Raw genomic sequence first — 16966 nt, forward strand, 5'->3', positions numbered from 1 at the left:
TGGTCAGAGCACTCACCTAGGTTGTGCGTTCAATCCCTGGTTAGGTGTGTACAGGAGGCAACTGATTGATGTTTCTCTCTCAAATCAATAAACATAACCTCGGGTGAGGATTAAAAATAAATACATACACATACATAAAGAAAATGTGAAGTGTAGCTTGAAAATGTAACTTGGTATTTGTAATGGAGGTACAGAACATTCAAAACTCAAGGTGTATTGTCTTTTACATGGTTTATTCCAAACTAAGGACAAAACATGAAGTCCCTGGACAATTCAGTTCTCCAAAAATATTATTTTTCTCAACCAGGCTGTTGAAAGGAGTTGAATAGCAGATTATTTGAGGTGGACAGCTGTTCTTTTCCTTTAGCTTAGAGCAGAACTTCCCAGTCAGAGGGCTAGTTCACTGGTTTTCCGTGGAATAGGTTACAGGTATACTACAAGGTATTACTGGATTTTTTTAAAATGTAAGGATTTTGAAAACAATTATTAAGTGATATATAGTATTTGAAAGTATTTGAAAACTACTTGTATGGTTCCAACTGTCAGCTTCCTGAAATAAGAATTATGATGTTGGAATGTAAGACTTTTAATTAATACTTGTCACCAGAGAATGCTCTCTATGGCTCCATAGACTGCACAGAGCTCCTCTTCCAGCTATCCTTTGATGAAATGCTGTTAGGGTGCACTCACTTACAAAAAATCGCATGAGTAGACAATAAAGTTTTCCTAGAAAAAAGAGAAAGAATAGAGAAGCCTAATCACACAGGTGTACCATCTAGTATTCTTTGTAAGTAAAGCCAAAATTGTTCCTTAAAAATTATTCTGGGACTTCTGTACAATATAAAGGAGGAGGTAAGTGGCGAAGACTCCAAGGTTCTATACCACAGAGCACAACCTTTATTTTAGCCTAGTGAATTTCAAGGCAATTGATTGTAGAGAGGCAGTAGAACAAAGTGATTAAGAAAATTTTTCCTAAACTCAGACTGCCGGAGTTAGACCTGGGTGGTTACAGGTGGACACTTAACTTCATGTGCCTGTTTCTTCACTTGGCCATGGTAATAGTGCCTACTTCTGTAGGTTGCTGTGAGGATCAAATGAATTAATATGGGGAAAGCATTTAGAACAGTATCTGGCATGTTTTAAACACTCAATAATGTTAACTTATCAGTTATTAGAGGTATTAGTCCATTTGTTCATTATGTAAAACCCCAAGTATTGCTGCCTTGAATATCTTTCTGATATTGATATGAGCAGTTCAACTTTCTAGTGACCGTTCTCTAGTGAATTAGTTGCTAAATGCACTACTGAGTAAATAAATTGATTCATTGTGTTGTATTACTGAGTGTAAATGAATTTTTACTAATATTTGTGAAAAGTAATTCCTTTTTAGTGATATTACATGTTAAGGCATTTTGAGATGAAGAGTTAGGTATACCTGTCACATCAGTTGTCTGTTGAGGTTGTTTCTTACTCAGATTTAAGCATATCGTATTTCCTGACTCGTAGGTATATTCCATATAATCCAGCTCTATACCTTGCGATTTTATTAGTTAATTAAAAAATTGAGGTGTAATTACAGAGCGAACAATTTTTAGATATAAGTGGTTTTATGTGTCTGATGTCTGTACTGAGTCATCAGTGTCCCATTGAAGATATACAGAGCATTTCCGTCACCCTGGAAAGTTTCCTTGTGCCAATTTCTAGTCAAGTCCCTCAGGGGCAACCACTACATTAATTTCTGTATCTTTAGGTTGCTATGCGTTGGAATTCGTTCTTATCTTTTGAAGTTAGTTCTTATTAAATCTGTTAACTCAGATTAGGGGAAGAACCAGCAATTGTTAAGAACCAACAATTCTATTGGCTCTTAATTAGTTTATTCCTTCTGTTGCTTTCCATTCTTATTTCTCCTACCATATCTAAGGTTTTAGCTTATTTCTGATCTTCCTGTCACGGTCACCTCATCTATTTTACACACCACATCCAGAGTAATCTTTCTGGAACACTGCTGAACAATTTACTTCTCTCCTAAGAGATTTGCATTGGTTCTCCTCTGAGAATCATAAAAATTTTATTGTCCTTAAATTGGCAGCCTTCTGGCATCTGGTTTCATCTTGTGTCTTCGACCTTACTCTAGATGCTGTACAACATACAGCTTTGGCTATCCAGAGACAGCTTTTCCTGTTGCAGAAATCTGATGGTGTGTTCTTGTTTTGGTTTTGGTTCTCCTACTGTCCTTGTTAGAAATGTCATTTTGCATATTCCTTATGTCAAACTAAATTCTTCCCATTCTTAAAAACCCAGCTTAAATTCCTACTCTAATAAAATCTCCTGAGTGTAGGCTCTGCTTAATTATCTAGTATATTTTAATTACCTTTGTGCATGTTTGTTGAGTTAACTTAGTTGTAAGCTTCTGGTAGCTAGAAACTTTATTATATGTGTATGTGTAGTCCTTGTGATGTCTACCACAGTGCTAGCAACACAGTACATGCTTAAGTTTTTAAACGGCAAGCTAAGAACAATGTTTGGTTTGCCATAATTCTGTGAGACAGTGCTGCTGCTTTTTAGCAATGAATGGGGAGAGGGGAGAAAACAAAAAAAAAAAAGCATTTCCTTCCAACTTAAAAACATTTTTATATTGTTTCTTTTAATTTTCTTGATCTCTGTCCTTTTCTCCCCATGTTTCTATATACTTTTGAAATTCCAAAAATACAGCAGTCATAGAGAATATAACTTAAGTAGTATGTGGAAGTTTCAAGGTAATATATGCAGATGCTAGAAAGGTGGTACTTTCAAACCAACCAAACTGAAATTGATTGCCTTGGAAAGTTGTAGTTAGTTTACTGTTACTAGAATGGTTTGTGCAGAGGCTGGACAACCACTTGGAACTGTGTAGCTGGTATTCAGGTGCTGAATGGGCAGATGGGACTCTCAAGTCTCTTTCGTTCTGGAGATTTTTTGATTGCGTGTTCAGTCCTCTTTGGTTACCATAGCAGTTCAGAAACATTTTCATTATTTGTGCTTGAGTAAAAATAATATGTTACAGTTAGAGAGGTGATTCAGCTTTTTAAAAGTGAAATTCCACCTCAGAGGATTAAAAATGACCTGTACTCTTGGCTAATTCAAAAGAATGTGACAAGATTCTCAGGTTCAAAAATTTTTTTGAACAAACATCTTTGCTTTTTATATTTTCTTTCATAAGGGAAAAAAATCACTAGTTAAGTGGATTAGATTTCTGGTGTAACCTTTTTATATTCCTAGAAAAACATACTATAAGGTTACTTGGTAGCCTTTAGTTAATCAAATAGATATGTCAGTAGTATTGACCTGCTTGTCTTAAACATTTGTTTTTTCTTAGAAAGATTTTTTTTCCCCAAGGAAGCTAAAATCATGGTTTTTCACTAATCTTCATCAGTGAGCTTTGCTGTATTCTATGGCCTCAGCCTGAATTCCTGACAGGCCAAATGCAGGGAGAATAGGTAAAAGAAAATTGAATGACACTTTAAATACTTGTCTGTAGCTAAAAAAAAAAATAACCAAAGTTACAGGTGTTTACATTGGTGGTCATGTTGTGCCTATATTCAGTGCTGAAATTGGGGGACACACGTAGAGGTGTATGAGAGGGAGATGATGGAAGGGGTTGAAATATACCAAAGTAGTTTTCTCCTCTCTGACACTCTGACAGTATATTTTATTTAGGCAATGTTATGACAAATTATATTCTTTAAAAGCACATATTAATTTTGTGAAATAAATGGCCAGCAGTTCAATAGAAGTACAGCATTCCTGTGAGGCATCTCTGCCATCTTTTAAAAAATAGAAACTTGGAACCTAGAATATTCATAGGCATTTGAAACTTAATTTTTTTTATCCTTACCCGAGGATATTTTTTCATTGCTTTTTAGAGAGAGAAAGGGAAGGAGAGAGAGAAACATTACAATTCGAGAGAGAAGCATCTATCAGCCACCTTCCATAATGTGCCCATACCAGGGATCCTCCGTACCTGGACCTGGGATTGTACATGTCCTGAGCAGGGACGGACCTGCAAGCCAGGCATGTGCCCCAACTGAGAATTGAGCTCGCAACCCTTCAGTTACAGGATGACGCCCCTACTAACTGAGCCACATAGTCCAGGGCAAAACTTAAATTTTACATGAATCATGCAGTTTGTTTTACTTAGAACAGGATCCAATAGTGCATTGCATTGAAGGTGACGTAAGTTATGTTTTCCATGGGCATCCTGTAGAGGAGAAAGATGCAATATATAAATTATATCATTAAAATTAATTTTACCTGTTTGTTTATTTTTTAATGAGGCTACTAGAAAATTTAAACTTAGTGTAACTAGCTCAGCTTATCTTTTTGTTGCACAGCAGTGGTTTGGTTTAGTTATTATGCATTGACTTGTAGCCACTGCAGCCTTCTTTTGCTTAATGTTTACATGGTATATCTTCTTTCATGCCTTTGTGTTTAACCTATCTGTATCTTTAAATATAAAGACACTTCTCTTGGGTAAGAAATGCCTGCTTGTGGTATGCTCTTTCAATACGTAGTTTCAAATTTTATTTTTATTTCAGTGAATTTTTAAAAATATTTTTTAGCATTCTTTCTTGTTTGAGTTTTCTTTCATGATTTTATTACCTGTATGTTGGATCTTCATTGCCTAGCTCCTATATTTGTCGCTTTTCCTTGGATCCCTTTCATTATTTCTTTTTCAAATTTAAATTGAAGTATTTTTTTCTTTTACGTCTTCAGTTTTCTTATGTTTATTGTTCTCATGTTCCAGTTATTTCATATTCATTTCAGAAGTATTTTTCTTTTATCTTTAATTCTTTCTGGAGTTTTTATTTTAATTCTCAATGTTTCTAATTCCCGACTTAGTGTTCTTTCATAATTTCATGTCTTTTAACTCATTTTACATATTCTTTTATATCTTGTATATATCTTTTAGCTCATTCTGAATTCGTAGGTTACAGTTTTGATCTGTTTTCTGGGCCTATTTTTTCTAGTATGGTTTCATTGGAGAAATGTTATTCTGCTTCTTACTCTCTTCTTCTAATAATTTTGTATGAGATTTGACCTTGATTCTTCTCTGTTGATTATTTTTATGTGCAGTTCTCTATTACTTTTAAAAGGGATTAAAAATCTTCAAGATAGCTTTTTTAACTTCACAGACTTCTCTCTTCATTTATTTTCATGTAAGATTTAAAAATAAGATCACCTGTTTTGAGATTTTCTTGCTCTGTTTTATTCTCCCACTTTTATCTGAACTTCTCTTCCTTTATCTCCATTTTTCCTGACCTCAACTTTTAATCATTTCTTAGTAGTATTTCCTTGTGAGAGCTCATAGGTACTAGATCATTTTATTGTGGACCAAGTTACTTGCTATTGGGTTGGATAAAAAATCATTTCAATTTCATTCAGTTTTCTTCAGATTTGTTCACTGTAATTTCCAGTTTTGTATCTCTTCACTCTTCTAGCATTCTGTTCTCAGATCCACGTGATTCCCCATGAGGCATCATGGGAGGTCTGGTGGTCATTAGGGTCTCTACCTGGTGGCATTTTGGAGTTTGGGGGTACTCAATTGCTAAGTTTTGTTGTAAATATTGTCTGGGGGTTTTTGGTTTTTCTATCTAGTTACTCTTTTTTATTCTCGTGAGGAGCTTCTGGGAGCCCCCAAAATTGTCACCACTATTACAGAATTCCCAAGACAAGCAATATTTAATAAAGTGATGTTCCAGTTAAAAAAATCTAATTTGGAGAACTCCATGTTTGACCTGTATATATTTGAACATTGTTTAGTTCTCAAGGTTTTGACCTTTAGATAAGTTTTCATAGTGCCTTATAGAAACAGGCGCATAATAAGCTTTCAGGACACAATTCTCACTATACATTTATTCAAGAAAACACAAGGTCAAGCAACTTTTTCTTATTTTGTGGGGAGAGTGCTTATTATAATTCCATCAAGCTGATGAACGTTCTCAAATCATGGCCTCATGTACATACTTAACTTTTAAAGTTGATTGATCTTCAGTTTATTCTAACTCCTTGCCAAGATCATTAAGTGTGTCCTCAAAGAAGAACAGAGCAAGCAGGCAGCTTAGAGTTTTGGGTTTGTGTATTGTCTACACTTGCAGAGTAAGGTGAACAAAGAAATGTCATACTTAAAAAAAATTTAAAGTTTAGTAAGAAGTTTGCCTCTTTAAGCAGTCCTTTTTGACCAGATAAAAGTCACATTTATTTTGAATTTTAATGTGAAAGATTGTGCCCTATATGAAGATAAAGGCTTACGTATTCTTATATATAGTGCTGTGTTTAGTAGGAGATTTTTACATGGCAGTGAATGAATACTAGTATAAATGGATTACATGGAAACAATTATTAATTTCATTGCACATAATATTTTAAAGGTGTAGTCACTTCCTTGCTTTGTATGAATATAATAATGATAGAGGATAACAGGCGTGGTCAAAACACTGGTCTGGGCCTCTAGACCTGGGTTCTGGTTTAGGCTTTGTTAACTAAATGGGGTATGATCTTTAGCAAGTTACTGCTTAATTGACTCATTATTGTTTTTTAAAACATTATCAGCATCTAGTGATATGGTAAATTTAAACATTTTTGAAATGTCTTAATACTCTACTTTTATAGAGTCTTTTATTTGTTTAAGCATTTCTAAAAGCATACTGTGGTTATCTTTTAGACAGAAGGATGGAGAAGCATGTTGTATTTGAGAAAAAGTAAGGTGGTGTTCCGTGACCCTCAGAGCATTGGTTGCAGTTATGTGTGTCATGGGAGGCAAAGGTGAAAGTTGCAACCAGGGGCTGGTTTGGTCTTAATCCTCAGTAATAGGAGGTAGGAACAGGGACAAAGCAGGGAGCTCTTAAAATGTTTTAAGTTGAAGAGTGACATTTAATGTTATGTTTCTTTAAGAACATGAATCTGATGGGCTTATTCCTTCAGTGGCTCAGTGGGTGACTAACTCTTGAACTACAGTACTGGCATTGGGGTAGATTATAGAGGGGAAGCCTACAAGAAATATTGAAGAGTTAGAATCATGAAGACTCTGACTGAGTTTAGTACCTTAAGCACCTAGGATGAAAGTAGTGGTTTATTCCTAGACTTCTAGTGGTAAGAATTTCATAGTAGGTAGAGATGACAAAAGACTGTGATGAGAAACTTTTTCAACGTTGTCTTTAATTTTATTGCTTAAGAAAAAAGAATGAATTATTTGAATTTTGCAGCATCTAGCAAATGCTGTAGCATATAATCAGGATCTGATTATCAAATATCTAGATATTTGATACTGTGAAAAATATGAAAATTGGTAGCTCTTAATTCCACATCATTATTTAAAATTTTTAAATGTGTAGTTTACTTAACTTTGTTCTCAAAAAGAATTAAAACAGAGAGAACAACTTCCCTAAAACACAAGTTTATGAAAACTGAAGGAATGGACTCTGTATTAAATATTTCCAAAGAGTTCCTGAGACCAAAAATGGTGGCCCTTCTTTTCCAGCAGCTGGAATCCAAAAGATCTTGAAACCAGTCCTGAAAAGCTTGCTCCCATGCAAGAAACCCTGGTGGCTTTTGAGAGGAAGATAGAGAACTATTCTGGAAAATTGCAAGTGGTAGTAGAGGTGAGTCACTGACGTGAAGAATTCATTCAGGGACTACAAATATTCATTTTCTCTTTTAAATTGAGTTTTTCTCTTTCAAATACGCATTCAGCTAAGGCAGTTTGAAAATCTTAGTCTTTGTGTTCTGAAATTTTTTATGAATTGAAAGGAGTAGAGCAAGTAGTATTCCCTCTTCCACACAAAAACAAACACACAAATTTTAAGAAGCAAAAAACAAATAACATTGAATTTCAGTGATATAATCTTCAGCAATAATAGTGTTTCTTTAAGATGATGAAGGTACTGGGAAAAATGTAAATAAATGCTGTATTTATACTTTGAATGTATTTTAACTGTAAGATATACTTGGGCAATAAAAATGTACTAATTTGATTTGATTCATAACCTTTCTGATCATCAGAAGACGTTCTTCTAGGACACAGGTGGCAACACAAGGCCCACAGGCTGAATCTGGCCATACACCTCGTTTCTACCTGGCGACAGTGCTGAGCTCTCTCTTAATTGTTAAGGAGTAGTTACATTTATACACTCCTAAAATTACAACCACAAGGCTGATGTGGCCCCCGCTGAAAATGAGTTTGACACCCCCGTTATAGGAGGAGTAGAGGGTACTAGTGAGGGGCGTCTCCCTGCTCTGGAGATCCTGGCTGAGTTACCTCTGGATAGGATTTTGTTCAGAAGCAGTGCAGGATTGATAGAACTTTCCTCTAATGATTATATTGTTTTGGGGAATGGGGAATATATGTCACAAACATCCAGGGGTACAAAAGATATAAAGTGAATAGTCTCCCTCCCATTTCTGTCCCTCAGTCATCCAGTCTCCCTTAGTAGGAGTAACCATATTTATCATTTTCTTGTATGTTGTTATCAAAATATTTTATGCACATACACAGACATACAGGGGGTGCATATTTTTACTTGTTTTCATATTCTTACATACTACTCTTCAGACCTGGATGTAAGATTCTTTTCCCCCATCCGTACCTCAGAAAATTGGGTAGAAGAATATTATAATTTACGTGATTTTACCTTTTTTCCTCCAGATTTAACATAGGCATGTAGCATCCTTTCATTATACACTAATATATCAGATTCTGTTAATTATTTTAATGTTTTGTAATTTTTGTCTTTGTGACTTAAAATCTAATTGCTACATTGGAACCTAATCATTTGCAACAATGCAATTGGTAATCTCAGTTCTTTATGTTGTAGCTGTTATTTTTTCCACTTATTTCATTTTTTTTTAAAAAACAGTCACCCTAGAAGGGCAAATCAGTACATACATAAAATTTATGAAATGTTATGAAAACTATGCAGATAGCTTCTGAAATAATACATTGGTATGCGTTTTAGTTTAACAGTAAATGGTTGTTAACCAGGTACATAGTAGTATCTGAAAAAGTGCAGGAAGCATTGGGACAGATAGGAAGTTGATACTGAGATAAAGTGGAGGGTGTGCAAAGGTGTAAGAGATGGGGGCAGGTCCAAGGAGCAGTTCTGAAAAATAGCCACTTGGCTGGATGGAACTGTATTGCAGTTCGGCTAGGATGAATTCATAACCTGAAGTAGTTGTAGCACTTAGTTGGATTTCACAAAGAGCTCCGCTTTCCAAGATTTTGGAGGATTAGAGAAAAAAACGATGTTTTATTCTCAGAATTAATCAAGTAGGAATATCAGGTGGCCTGTCATTTATTATTATTTCCTGATATTGACAATTATTTAAACTAGGGCACATTTTCTGTCTATCCATTTCTGTTCCTTTTATATTCACATTCATTTGAGGGCTCTTTTTTTTTTTCCAGTAAAACTGTTTATGTATACGGCTTATTTACCATTTTTTTTCCACTGGAGATGCCCCAGTAACACAGAAGTGATTTTAAAAAAACATATATAGTACTGTTACATAAAAATAAAATTTCCTGTTACATTAATTTGCCTACTGATTGATTTCACCTATTTTTATCTATCCCTACTTTTTGTTGTATTGATTTTTTGTTCAGTTATATTTTGTATGTTTTGTCTATTAAATTACACAATTCCAATAAATATATGCCAATTAAAACTTTAAATTGATGATCCCAATTTTCTTTAGTCTCTGTAAAACATTAAAAACTTAGAGCTCTTTTAGAATATAGGTTTTATTGTTTTTAGAGCAAAAACTGTGATTGGGTATGATTGGAGTTTCTACTTAGAAAGTTTGAGAAATGGAAATGCTTCATCCACATTAGATTGTGATGATAATATGTCAGCCGTAGATGCTTTTCAGCATTTCAGTTTAAATAGTATTTTTTGAAGTTGAATTTCAAGTGATGTGTGAGGCTCTTGGGCAAGTGTTGTTTTATGTATTGGATTATGTGGAGCAACTAAAATCACATAGATTATGGATTGACAAGGGCAGAATACTTCTGTAGTAGGTTTTGGGATTCTTAAGTGTGATTTATTATACCATTTCCAGGTAAAGCCTGCCTTTGCAATTTTAATGGCGGTAATTTTGAAGTTCATTCAAAAAGTACAATGTAAAATTCATCTTTATAGGAACATATAAAATATCACAGATTGAATTTAATAGGAATAGTAAATAATATTAATTTTAAAATGTGCTCTATTTAAGTGCAAGTTCATTTAAAAGAAGTACCGTGTTTTTCAGACTATAAGATGCACCACCCCCCATTTGGGAGGAAAATTGGGGTGCGTCTTATAGTCCAAATGTAGCCTACCTGGCTTGCAGGGAGAGGGGGTTGGTGGTGGAGCAGGGTCACAAGAGGCAGGAGCAGGACCATATTTTTTGGGGGTGCATCCTATGGTCCGAAAAATACAGTATATGCCTTTTATCACCATCCTTCTCCTCCTCCTGCAAAGCAATCTGTGCATCCCAGCTTTGAAAAACTGAATTGTAAATGCCACAGAATAAGCAACTAAAATTCTCCCAACAGTCAGTGCATTTTTCTATGGCATTTGTATGAGAGACCCTAAAAGAGAAAGAATGTTTTAATAACAGAAATGATGCTTTAACAGTGGAGACAACACTCACAGTATTCTATATTATGTTGACATTTCCTGGATACTTTTGACTAGTTGGTGCATAGTGGTAAGGATCGGAACTGAGGGGACTTGATCCTGGTCTCAACCCTAGAGAAATCACATAACAACCTCTTTCTGCTTCAGTTTTCTCATCTGTAAAATGAAAACTGAGCCCCTAAAGCAAAGGGCCTGGTGTTTGCAAGCCCTGTAGGACATAGTTTTCAGTTTTTAATGTAACCTGAGATATCTAAATTACTAATGGCTGATGTTAGTTCTGTCAAGAGTGTAATACTCATGGAGGCTAATAATCTTAGGCCTGTTACTTAACACCTTGCAGCTTCAGTTTCATTCCCTGTCAAATTAGAGTAGTAATGTCTAAATTTTTTTTTGAAATTAAAATGCCATATATGTGTATGTAATCTATATCATATATATGCAGTTTATAATAAATTATTCATACATAAAAACTAAGTATTGATGCTAATGTTTATCATTGTAGTTATTAGGCTGGTTTTTTTTTTTTTTTTTTTTTTTTTGCTAATTACCAGACAACAGAGTAAATTTTCTGCCCTGGCTGGTGTGGCTCAATGGACTGAATGCTGGCCTGTGAACCAAAGGGTCACTGGTTCAATTCCCAGTCAGGGCACATGCCTGGGTTGCAGGCCAGGCCCCCAGTAAGGGGGTACTTGAGCAACCACACATTGATGTTTCTCTCCCTCTCTTTTGCCCTCCTTTCCTCACTGTCTAAAAATAAATAAATAAATAAAATCTTTAAAAAAAATTTTCATCAGTGTTCTGTAGAACCCTTACCTATTGTGTCTTGAAACTTTGTGAACAGCTAGTTTATACCATACTCCTATCACCTCCTCAGAATGCCTGTTCCTATTGTTCTTTTCCCCTATTTCTAATCATCTCCAAATTGCTTAACCTTTTATTTCTACTGATCTTTTCATTGTTGACCTTCCTTCTACCAGACTTTATTCTACTTTTTATAAATTATCTGAGCTTACCAATATCTTCCTTCTTACAAAATGATCTTTCTGCATTGGTGTTGTCATTGAATCCTTGTTTCCCCTAGTCCCAACTAACACACACCCGTGCATCTGTACCTAGTCGGTTTTTGGTAGTGGTCTCTAGTAGAAATGACTCATCATTTCACATTCAGATTTTTATACCTCCTCTTTTTGTTCCCCTAATTGGGATGGATAGCATCCCTAGTACAACATTAAATAATTTGGTATAATGTACATGTATACCTTGTTCCTAATTACTTTTTTGCTAAAATTAATTATTAATGACCATCATTCAGTAAAGAGAATATATTATAAAATGTATATAGTCATATTAATTGAATATAAGACATTGCTGATTGTAAGGTACACCTCAATTTTATGGACTAATAAGAAAAAAATTGTTATATCATTAGTTATAAGATGTATTACTATTTCATAAATGTTAAAATATGAAGAAAATGTAGCAGGATCAATGAGATATGCAAGTATAGTAGATACTGTTTTTAGTCTTACTAAATTTTTTGTTAAAATTTCCATGTACTATTGACTTGATAGAAACTTTTCAAATTTGTTTTACTTTCATAGTTTCTTTGAGCTCTAAGTTACTTTTTGCCTCATTGCAGATATGTGCAAACTAATATTTTTTTTGGTCTCATTTTTTCCAAATGTTTAATTCCTTTATGATAGTATAACTTGATAATCTCTACTTTCAAAATCCCACTATGGCAGAAAGGTGCAGCATCATTTGAATATTTGAGATGGAAGACTTTTTTTTTAGGAAGGGTAAGCTGTGTTGAAAGTTTCTCAACTCTTCTCCCACCACACAGAATTACATACTAGCTCTACTCGTATACCAGATTCAGGCTAGTCATGGTGTAGTAGAGTCCTCTGACCTTGCGTTGTCAGTTCACCTTCTGTACACTTTTCCTCATCTCATATGGTTTTTAAAAAAATTATTTACAGCTGACATACAGTATGAGCCTATGATACACTTTGGAAGGCAGCTATGCTCACCACTATACCACCAACACCACACACTTTATGATACACTTTTGAAGCTTAGGGATTTTGCCTTAGATTCTGTTTTTCTGGTTTTTTTTTTTCTCTAGAGCTAAATAACAGCAACAAAAACCCTTTAATTCCTTGTCGGTTTACTATTACCTTATATTTCCCAGCCCCCTATTAATTCACTTTATCATTGTCTCTAGACGAATGACTTAGAAATCTCATTTACTTTGAGAGAATACTTACGTTGAGGTGGAGTGGAGCAGACATCCATAAGTGAGTGTATATTAGTATTTTGCATACCTTAAAACTCTCAGTTGTAAGAAAAGTCACTCATTTTTTTTTGAAGGAAGATAAGTTCTGTGTACCATGGAGGGCTACAACGCAAGGTTGACATCCAGCAACCTGAAGTGTCTTCTCAAGGGTGTGGGGGTGTTTGTCCAGGAAATGAGAAAAATAAAAGGAATTTAAAAACTGATTTTTATACCAATTAAAACATTTTAAGGAACTCAGGCTCTATGTAAATGATATAATAATAGAATAATGTTTTGTTTATAAATGTTAATTTAATGTCTTCTGTAATGGACTATCCAGAAAGTACTTTTTGGCTAGTCTTTACTCATAATAATACCGAAACCTAATTAAACTGGTTGAAATGATCATCAAATACTCATGGGGTCTATAGATTTTAGGGAGGAGGACCTATGAACTCCTGAACATGTATGTAAAATATGGCCATTGGGCACAGTTTTGTTTTGGTTTTTTTTTTAAAGGAGAGGCTCCATAGCTTTCAGCATAATCTCAAAGAAGTTGATAACCCCAAATAAATTAATCCAGTTTTACAGAGTTCTAGGTCAGCATTATTTTTTAATGTGCTCTCTATAGCGATATCGAGTGTAAATCATGAAACCCCAGAGTATTTTGAAGCTCAAAATGAAGAAAATTTGATCCTGAGTTGTTACTTTGAGAAAAGCAGCATTATTCAAGTGGTATATTTAAAACAATAATAATACTGCCCATGAACTACCCCAGGAATTCACTTTTAGGAAGTAGTGAGTATAAATGAAGATGATATTACTGTATGGACAGAAAAAGACATTAGAAAACTGTGGATCCATATATATTGAAAAAATGTGAAGTATTAAAAATATGCTTTTATTTTGAACTTGAGTCATTTCATAATTGTGGTTTAAATTATTTTGCTAAAGAGTATACAGTGTTTTCCCAGGACGTATCCAGCCATGTAATATGAAAAATAGAGACATTTATTGGAGAAGATACAAGATACATGAAACACTGTACACAGGACAATGACACCTCAGTCCCCTTCAAAGTAGGAACCTTGGGACCTCACACAGTTCTCCTAATCACCATCAGCTGCCCCATCGTATTTTCCCATATCTCATAGATGGTCTGAAATCTCTCCTTTCAAACATGTTTTTAGTTTTGGGAAAAGCCAGAAGTTGCAGGGTGCCAGATCTGGGCTGTAGGGGGACAGGGTCCACCTGGGTGATTTGATGCTTTGCCAGAAAACTGCATGAGATATGGGCGTGTTGTGGTGATGAAGCTGCCAATCACCAGTCGCCCATAGCTGCAGCTTAGTTTCCATGGAGGAATGTTCAAGCTTAACAGAAAATTTGATGCAGATTCGTTGCTGTACTCCTTCAGCCATTTTGAATGTGATGGTCACACAGTACACATGCTCACTCAACTGCGTCTACTGCCCCCACTGACTACTACAGTGAAGTCATCATTGTTCACACATGAGCATTCCAGTCCACTGTCCTTGGCTGCCAGGTTATATCAATGTCCCAAGGTGCAAACCATTCTCATTATATTAACAATGGCTGGACTTTCTCTGGACAGACTTCATATATATTTGAAAATAATAAAGGTTACATGGTATTTGTGTATATGTATGTTTGTGTATATGTGTGTGTGTGTATAGGAATTACTTTTTAATGTTCATGCAAATAATGAAAATACTTGATTTTTTCTTATTATAGTGCATGCAGGATATGGGAAATACTAAAGCAAGACTACTTTATGAAGCCAATCTTCCAGAGAACTTTCGAAGACCACAGACAGATCAGTATCCTTTAATATTTCTGTATTGTGTGTTTGTAAAGAATTAACTAATTTTTACAGTTTATATTTTAACTGTGTTTAGGAACATATGAACTCTATCATACTGTTAGAAGTTGGTTTGCCCTGAGCTGTGCTTTGTATATAGTAAATTTTTGTTAGGAATCTGGTAATACACGATCTGTGTATTGTTTTTAATGTAATTATTACTAAGTATAACCTTATTACTAATTCTTCTTGATCTTCAACTCTTGATTAGAGAGTTTATTGGAGATTTGATTTGTGAGCATCTTGACTATTTAAAAAAATCTTTTCCAAAGGGATTTTCTTTGATCACCTTTACATAGTAATTATATTTACGTGAAGCATTTTGGCATGTTATGCATTTAAAAGGCAAATTACATAGTTAGTGGAATTAATTTAATTTATTTTTAACTTACTGAATTAATTTATGCTAATTACTACTGACGTTTTATCTTTATATAGGCTGCACAATTGTGTTACTTTACAGATCTGCTCTAATGAATGAATATAATATTTTCTCACAGATTTCTTAGTTAAGATATTTTTCACATTTGTTAAAAATAAACATTTGATACTATAGGATTTTTTAAACTCATATTGAAGTTCGAGAAAGCAGCTCATGAAAATTGCGCTACTCTATAAATAAGATTACCTAATTCATTGTAGCTATTTGTGATTCTATCCAAAGGTAACATTTGCAGTTTTGATACTAAAATGTAGTTTCTTAAAGATTAGTTATATATTACCCATTTGTATATTAAAACAGCTTGTGTGGTCAAACAGTAAAAAAAAGATGATCTTTTCTCACACAAGATACAGGGCATTATACAATATATGTTTTCCTATTTATGTAGAAACTTTTTCAGTTATAGTCACAAAGCTCCTATTTGTATTTGACCTGTTCTGTTTCCCCCTTTCTTCCCACAAATATATCAGTCTGGTATTGAAGGCTATTTTTACTGTAGCAGATTCTAGGGTAAGAGTGGCAGGTACATTTTAGGCAAAACAAATTGAGGAGAAGTGTTAAGGTTGTGAGGAAACATGACATTTTAAGGTTTTGATGTGACAAGATTTAAATTTTGTGGGGTAAGTGGCAGTAGAAGTTACTTTCCAAATTGCGAAGGGTTTTTAATAGTAAATAGAGCAGTTTGGACCTCATTTCATTGGCCCAAAGAGTTGAAGGATTTGAAAAGCCTTGAAGGGTTTTAAAGCAGGAGAAAAATTGGAAACATTAACTTCTCCACAAGGAAGATTAGTTGAAAGAGATCTTGGAGTCAGAGAGAGCATGTCGAGTACTAGTATAGCCCTGAAGTAAGCATTAATGAAGATCTAAATTAAATGGTGGCATTGAGAATGGACAGCAGGAAATTGGAGAGCTCAGAAAGAAATTTGGGAAGGCAGGAGTTATGAGATTAAGTTTAGATTGGCTTTGTTTCTTAGAAAACCACTGAGCCGACCCCAGATTTGGCAGAGGTTCTATGGAATTCAATGGAGAGAAGGAATTTAATACCAGATGAAAGTTGAAGAGTTAGAAATGAAAGATAATGAGCCATCCTTCATTACTTTGGGCAGGTTGAGGTATCTGTTGGACACATACATAATGATACCTATTTAATAGCTGGAAACATGAATCTGTACTCAGAAAAAAGAAGGATGCTTATTTGATCTTTCAAAGTAAGTGTGACTACTTCTAAAGCATTTACAAATGATGGTCATATTTATATGAGGTGTTGATCTCTTACTGTTCACAAAAAGATGATCTCATGGTCAGAAACTACTTAAAGAGGAATTTTGTCTAAACAAATTTGAGATACATAACCACTAATGATAGAAGTATATAAGATAATACCACTTGGACCGTGAGACTGGCCCCCTATATCTGACATAATGCCTTAAAAATTATTTTTTAACCTTAGTTAATAGCAATAGCACTTTATCCCCTTATTTAATTATGAAACACTTGGAGGTTGTATTAGGGAGTCTAGAAAGAAAACCATCGCCTTTCTTTATTTCATGAACCGTTCTAAAGCTCAGTGCTCTTTTAAAAAGCCTAACATTTCTAACTATATTTAAGTCAATAAAACTGAGTAAAACTCAAATAATATGGGACCTCACAGCATTCTTAACAATTTTTTTTCACTTTTCAACAGCTTTACAATTACAAAAGTTATGCAAAAGCTG

At 34.4% G+C, this 16966-nt stretch overlaps 1 protein-coding gene across 3 annotated transcripts in view; it reads left to right on the forward strand.

The window, feature by feature from the left end:
• Positions 1–16966, forward strand: part of SMAP1 (small ArfGAP 1) — a 141817-nt gene that overhangs the window by 42536 nt on the left and 82315 nt on the right. For 2 of the 3 annotated variants that reach the window (XM_024576666.4, XM_053913582.2), the window contains exon 3: positions 14683–14768. In XM_024576666.4, the coding sequence (XP_024432434.2) occupies positions 14683–14768 (86 nt within the window). Of the gene's footprint in view, positions 1–7516; positions 7638–14682; positions 14769–16966 lie in introns of all 3 variants that reach the window. The other variant, XM_053913583.1, reaches the window with a different exon arrangement.

This window comes from Desmodus rotundus, chromosome 11 (assembly GCF_022682495.2).
Source record: "Desmodus rotundus isolate HL8 chromosome 11, HLdesRot8A.1, whole genome shotgun sequence".
NCBI lineage: Eukaryota > Metazoa > Chordata > Mammalia > Chiroptera > Phyllostomidae > Desmodus > Desmodus rotundus.